At 43.1% G+C, this 6,617-nt stretch overlaps 1 protein-coding gene across 4 annotated transcripts in view; it reads right to left on the reverse strand.

Moving 5' to 3' along the window:
• OSBPL6 (oxysterol binding protein like 6) overlaps positions 1 to 6,617 on the reverse strand; it is a 115,583-nt gene that overhangs the window by 52,472 nt on the left and 56,494 nt on the right. For all 4 annotated transcript variants that reach the window (XM_012806191.2, XM_003791484.3, XM_003791483.3 and 1 more), the window contains one exon: positions 3,219 to 3,351. In XM_012806191.2, coding sequence (XP_012661645.1) covers positions 3,219 to 3,351 — 133 coding nt within the window. The remainder of the gene's footprint in view (positions 1 to 3,218; positions 3,352 to 6,617) is intronic.

Genomic DNA, 6,617 nt, shown 5'->3' on the forward strand with positions numbered 1-6,617 from the left:
CACTGTTACTAGACATGTGAACTTGGTCAAGTGACTAAATTCCTTGTGCCTATGTTTCCTCATCTGTGAAATGAGACTGAAGAGTAAATGAGTTAACACATAAAAACCCTTAAAATAGTGCCTGATGGATAGGAAGTACCTGATACCTATTAATTGCTGCCACCGTCATTATTAGCATTACTGCCACCGCCACCAGCGCCACCACCAATATCACCATCATCACCACAACTGCCACCTTCACCATCACTATTACAGCTGCCACCATCACCTCTGCCACCTCCCCGCCAATCACTACCATCACTGTCACCTCCACTACCCCTATAATCAGCACCTCCACACCTCTACCACCTCCCCTGCAACCACCATCACCACCACTATCCCCATAATCAGCACCTCTACCACCTCCCCTCTAGTCACCATCACTATCACCTCCACTGCTCCCATTATCACCACCACCATCACCTTTATTTATTTTTTTTTTGATACAGACCCTCAAGCTGTCACCCTGGGTAGAGTGCTGTGGCATCATAGCTCACAGCAACCGCCAACTCCTGGGCTCAAGTGATTCTCCTGCCTCTGTCTCTCAAGTAGCTAGGACTATAGGCACCTGCTATAATGCCTGGCTAGTTTTTGATTGTAGTTGTCATCGTTGTTTGGTGGGTCTGGGCTGGATTTGAATCCACCAGCTCAGGTGTATGTGGCTGGTGCCTTAGCCCCTTGAGCCACAGGTGCTGAGCCCACCACCATCACCCTTACCATCTCCCCTCCAACTACCATCACCTCCACTACCCCCATAATCAGCACCTCCATCACCTCTACCACCAGCCCACAACCTTCATCACCAATACCACTATCATCATGACTACCACAACTACTATCATCATCAAAATAGATTTTGGTTCAAATTATGAGCCTGCCAGGCATCTCCAAAGCATGAAGTAGAATTATTAGAATCATGCTGGCCTGGGTTAGCCCCCAGCTCTGCCAAGTACTCCCTGTGTGATATGGACAAGTTACTTGGCCCGAGCCTTAGTTTCTCTATGTGTGAAATTATGTGCCATATAAATCCCCATTTGGGACTATTGTGAAGACTTACATAAGTCTTGGCTTGGCTTGGTGGTTAGCCTACAATGAACACCCAACAAGCTGGAGTTCCTATTATTGAAGCAGAAAGTGGAAGCCTAAGTCTTAATCACCTTTATAGCCAGGGCTGGCCAGAGGAGTGTCATAATGAGGCAGAGGAGGAACAGTTGGAGAATAAGAAAAACTTCTTGGGGCCAAAGGAGGAAGCTGATCAAAGATATACAGGTCAGGTCAGAGGATGGGGCTGAGCACAGAAGAGAAATCAGATGGGCTCCTGCTACCATAAATGCTTTGCCATAGAACAAAAAGGGAAAAAGTCCAATTAGTGGAGAGAAGTTGGAGTTTGTGGGCAGAGAGCAGGAACTAGTGACACAGGAAGGACTGTGGTTGACCCTCAGAGAGGAGATGATTATTAACTAAATCCTGAAGGAAAGGGCAAGGCAGGTGGAGGACCCAGGCAGAGCAGTCAGGGGAAGGAGTAGGAGGATCGCCACAAGTCTGGAACGAGGGCACAGGGACTGACCACACAGTGCTCTGAAACAGACAGGGAGACAGGTGCACGTCTCTACCAGCCCCAGGCTTCTTGCATCAAAGCTAATGTCTATTAATTTTGGTCAGATAAATGAACATTGTCCCAGGGGATGGACTAGATCTTTTGGTTATGTAGGCAGCCAGGTTAAATCTCAAGTTAAAACAACAACAACAACAAAAAACAAAACCTTGAATAAGTGTAAGGAGTTAGAGGAGTTAGAGGAGGGGCTGATAGCTCTAAAATCACTGCTGAGGCCAAGAGTTTAGGAAAGTGATGCACATGTCTCCTCAATCTGAAGTAATATACTCAAATTAGAGTCTGAGTATATTGTTCTGTTACTATCCAAGTAAAACCTTCTTTAATGGAATGTCAACTGACATAGATTAGGAATACAATATTCCTTGTAAATTACAGTTCACATAAAGCTCTAGTTTGGGATGTCAGTTTCTCAGTGGACTGATAAAAATTCTCCAGAGTTTGAGTTCACATACTGGTAGGGATAAAAAAAAAATTATTTTGGTTGGGGGACCAATGAATTTCCAAATTTTAAGTTGTCTAACATCTACTTTTATTATAATTTTGTAGAAGAAATAATTTTTTTTTAAGACAGAGTCTCACTATGTTGCCCTTGGTAGAGTGCTGTGGTGTCACAGCTCACAGCAACATCAAACTCTTGGGCTTAAGTGATTCTCTTGCCTCAGCCTCCCAAGTGGCTGGGACTACAGGCGCCCGCCAAAATGCCTTGACTTTTTTTTTTTTTTAGAGACGAGGTCTTGCTCTGGCTCAGGCTGGTCTTGAACTCCTAAGCTCAGGCAATCCACCTGCCTTAGCCTCCCAGAGTGCTAGGATTAGAGGCATGAGTCACTGCACCCAGCCAGAAGAAAATAATTTTTAAAAACTAGGTCCAACATCATCTGCAAGATCATTTCAAAAATTAAATCACACTGAGCCTTAGTAAATACTCTCTACATTGTCCCTGTTTTTTTCAGTTTTGAAGGTCTAATGAGTCTCATAGAATGGACATGGCCTGTGGATCAAGTTTTTATTAACATGTTCTGGCTGATTACAAGGAAGGAAAAGGTATGAAGAAATTAAGAGGCTCAGAGATGGCAGAGAGAGGGAATCATGTATTGGATCAGAATAATAACTAATCCATAATGGAACACTACTCCTGAGTAACCATGGATGTAAGACGCAGCCTATTGTAATTTTGCCATTTATTGCTGGGTTGGCAGGACACACACACCTGCTTTGTGTGACAGAGCAGCAGAGAAGGCAGCTGTGGAAGTGGCCTCATGAAGAGGGCTGTCCTCAGGAGCCACTCCTCTGCCTGATTGTCCGGGGTCTGGGGTGGGAGGCTGAGGAAGCCAGGGGGAATTGGTGAAGAGATGAAGGGGAAAGGCAGGTCAGGATGAGGGCAGGAGCCAGATTAAACAGCTGGCGAGTGCAGGTGAATTGACAGGGTAGAAGCCTGAGTCATGACATGGAGAAGGAACTGGTGTACAAGGGAAGGTTAAGGTTATCAAGAGGGTCATGGGGAGAGGCATTAGTCTTTTGTTCTGTTTTGGTGTATTCTCATGGCCCACACTGGGCAGGAACTAACCTTCTGCACACCTGTCCATCTCTTCTGAGTCCTGTAACCAGGCTGCCACCTTACTCTGGCCAGTTGTGCAGGTGGCAGGGAGGCTGTTGCTGCATGGTAGCGGGGATTGCCATGGAAAACTGTTTGGCTGCATCTACAGTGAACAAGAACAGAGATGAAGTGTGTGGTTACGAAGTGAAAACAGTACATGTAAATGATTTTATAAAACACAAGTATCCTCAAAGCAACATTAAAAAAGAGAGGAGGAAAGGGCACCCTTCCAATATAGAAATAGCCTCTTGGTTTTATGTGTTATGTGCTCCATGAAGACAAAATTCATAAACATTAACAACACTCTTACTGAGCTGCTATCCCCATCATTCAACATGCAAATATGTTATCGCATACTCACAAGCACCAGAAGGTCTCTGTACTCTTATGATCAGCTCAAGGTCTGCTCGATAAGTGATTCCTAACTACATGACCCACCAGCAAGCAACCTCCTGCTCTGAATGCATATTAAAAATTTTAAAGCAGGGTGGTGCCTGTGGCTCAGTGGGCAGGGTGCTGGCCCCATATACCGAGGGTGGTGGGTTCAAACGCGACCCCAGCCAAACTGCAACAAAAAAAATAGCTGGGCACTGTGGCGGGCGCCTATAGACCAAGCTACTCAGGAGTCTGAGGCAAGAGAATCACTTAAGCCCAGGAGTTGGAGGTTGCTATGAGCTGTAACACCATAGCACTCTACCTACTGAGGGTGATAATGTGAGACTCTGTCTCTAAAAAAAAAAAATTAATGCAGTAGAACCTCTATAAGTTGACCACCCAATGGACTGTAACAAAGTGGTCAATATATGAAGGTGGTCAACATAAAGAACTAGACCTACTGTGCTGATATGTACATGTGGTGTCTGGTCTATGAAAATGAGGTCAACTCAAGAAACTGGTCAATGTAGGGAGGTGGACAGGTCTGGTCAACTACTGTGATATAAAGAGGTAGTAACACTTAGAGAACTAAAAATAGACCTGCCATTTGATCCTACAATTCCACTATTAGGTACATACCCAGAAGATAAAAAATCCAATTACAATAAAGATGTTTGTATCAGAATGTTTATTGCAGCCCAATTCATAATTGCCAGGTCATGGAAGAAGCCCAAGTGCCCATCAATCCATGAATGGATCAATAAACTGTGGTATATGTACACCATGGAATACTACGCAGCCCTAAAGAAAAACGAAGACTTTACCTCCTTCATGTTTACATGGATGGAACTGGAAAATGTTCTTCTTAGCAAAGTATCACAGGAATGGAAGAAAAAGTATCCAATGTACACAGCCCTTCTATGAAACTAATATATATTTCTCAAATGAAAGAAACAACTTAATTCTAGCCCAAGAATATGGGGAGGGGGTGAGGAAGGGGAGGGGAGAAGAGTGGCTGGGTGGTGGGAGGGTAATCAGAAAGATCACCTATATTTCTGTCCAACAAGGGTACAAGTGATCTTTTCTAGAACTAGAATGTAAATGTTTTGACACAATGACTATGCAAATGACATGAAATTTATGTGAACCAGCTTGATGAAAGTATTTCAAAATGTATATGAAAACACTACACTGTACCCCATGTTTGCATTAATGTAATAATAATTTAAAAAAAAGAAAAAAAAAGGTAGTGTTAGCAAGCTGTTATCTATACCCTGAAGACTTTCCATGAAAGGGGTTTTCTGTGAAACAAATTAAAGTTGTATTAAGCATGTAGATACTAAGGTGAGTGCGGGAAACACTGATAAAAGCAGAAACTTATTTCCCAAGAAGTAGAAATAACTTTAAAATTCCAAAGTTGACTTTAATATTCAATTACCGCTGTGTCTCCTCTAAATCACTATAAAGCGAATAATGCACATGCCTTGCAAACCCAGACTTATGTATTACCACACAGGGCCGCAGACCAGTGAATATTCAGAGTCATAATTTGATACTTCGAAGGTAAGCAAAGTGATAAAAACCTATTTTCCCTCTATATTGCATTTTTTTTTTTTTTTGCAGTTTTTGGCTGGGGCTGGGTTTGAACCCGCCACCTCTGGTATATGGGGCCAGCACCTTACTCTTTTGAGCCACAGGCACCACCCTGCATTTTCATAAATGTAATGGAAATCTTTCACTGAGTAGATCTTAGAGGTATGTCATTTGTAATGAGAGCAATAGATCTGTTGTGAAAGATCTATCGCTCTATCTATCAGAAAGATCTGATCTAAAGTTGAAGAGTTTTGTTATTCCAAGGTAAACAGTGGGGAGAATTTGGTATTAGTCTTCCATTGTCAGATAGCACCTATGTTATTTCGTAAATAACACAAGGGATGAACAGAAAGTAATTCTGTTCAATACTCTGCACCAAGGACATAGGCAGAAGCTAGAAAGTTGATACTTTCTAAAGATCTATTTGGAATTTGTTTCCCATTTAACTTGGACTATACCTGAAATTCTGTGTACCCTGTGGTGAGAACACAGAGGGCCCAGAGAAGCTGGGGTACTGTCTCGGGCATCGCTCAGTCCCCAGCCTTCCTAACCCTGACCTGCTGGTTTGTTCCCTTTTACTTCAGAACCGGTTGGTATGAGGGTTAATCCAATATCTTATTTCTAGGAGAAAGATAATTAAATAGTATGTGGCAAAGCTGCAACCAGAACGAAATAATAATGTGAGGTTTGTTGAATGTAATTAATGAGATTTAACAACATTCTTTAAGTAATTTCCAGGGCAATTACTAAAACTGAATATAGTCATGCTTTACTTCATGTAAATGGCTGGGTCTTGCAGTTACTCCATGAGGTTTTTCCAGGCTTTCCAAAGGAAACCTGGATCTATGTGTGGCAAACAGCACGGGGAAAACAGATAGAGAAAAGCAGAATCTTCCCTGGTATGTTCTTGAGCTCAGCTTGTGTCAGCCAGCTTCCTCACAGCTGTCCCTGTCCTCAATTTCAGGTGCCAAATGTAAAGCGGCAGCACCCCTGGGCAGTGCGGCTGTTTCAGGAAACTTAATTATTGAATCAAAGGCAGAAACAGATGTTTCCATGTCTGTTGTCTTAACTTTGAGTTGTTTTTTTTCTCGAGACACAGTCTCTGTTGCACCAGGCTAGGGACTGTAGCTTCAGCTCACAGCAACCTCAAACTCCTGAGTTCAAGCAATTTTCCTGTCTCCTCCTCCTGAGTAACTGGGACTACAGGTGCCTGCCACAATCCTTGGCTAATTGTTCTATTTTTCTTAGTAGACATAGGGTTTTGTTCTTGCTCAGAGAACTGCCTGCCTCAAAGGAACTCCTGAACTTAAGGGTTCTGCCTGCCTCAGCTGCCCAGGGTGCTAGAATTATAGGTATGAGGCACCAGACCCAGTCTTAACCTCAGCTTTTTTTTTTTTTTTT

This window comes from Otolemur garnettii, unplaced genomic scaffold, assembly GCF_000181295.1.
Source record: "Otolemur garnettii isolate 467f Iridium unplaced genomic scaffold, OtoGar3 scaffold00048, whole genome shotgun sequence".
NCBI lineage: Eukaryota > Metazoa > Chordata > Mammalia > Primates > Galagidae > Otolemur > Otolemur garnettii.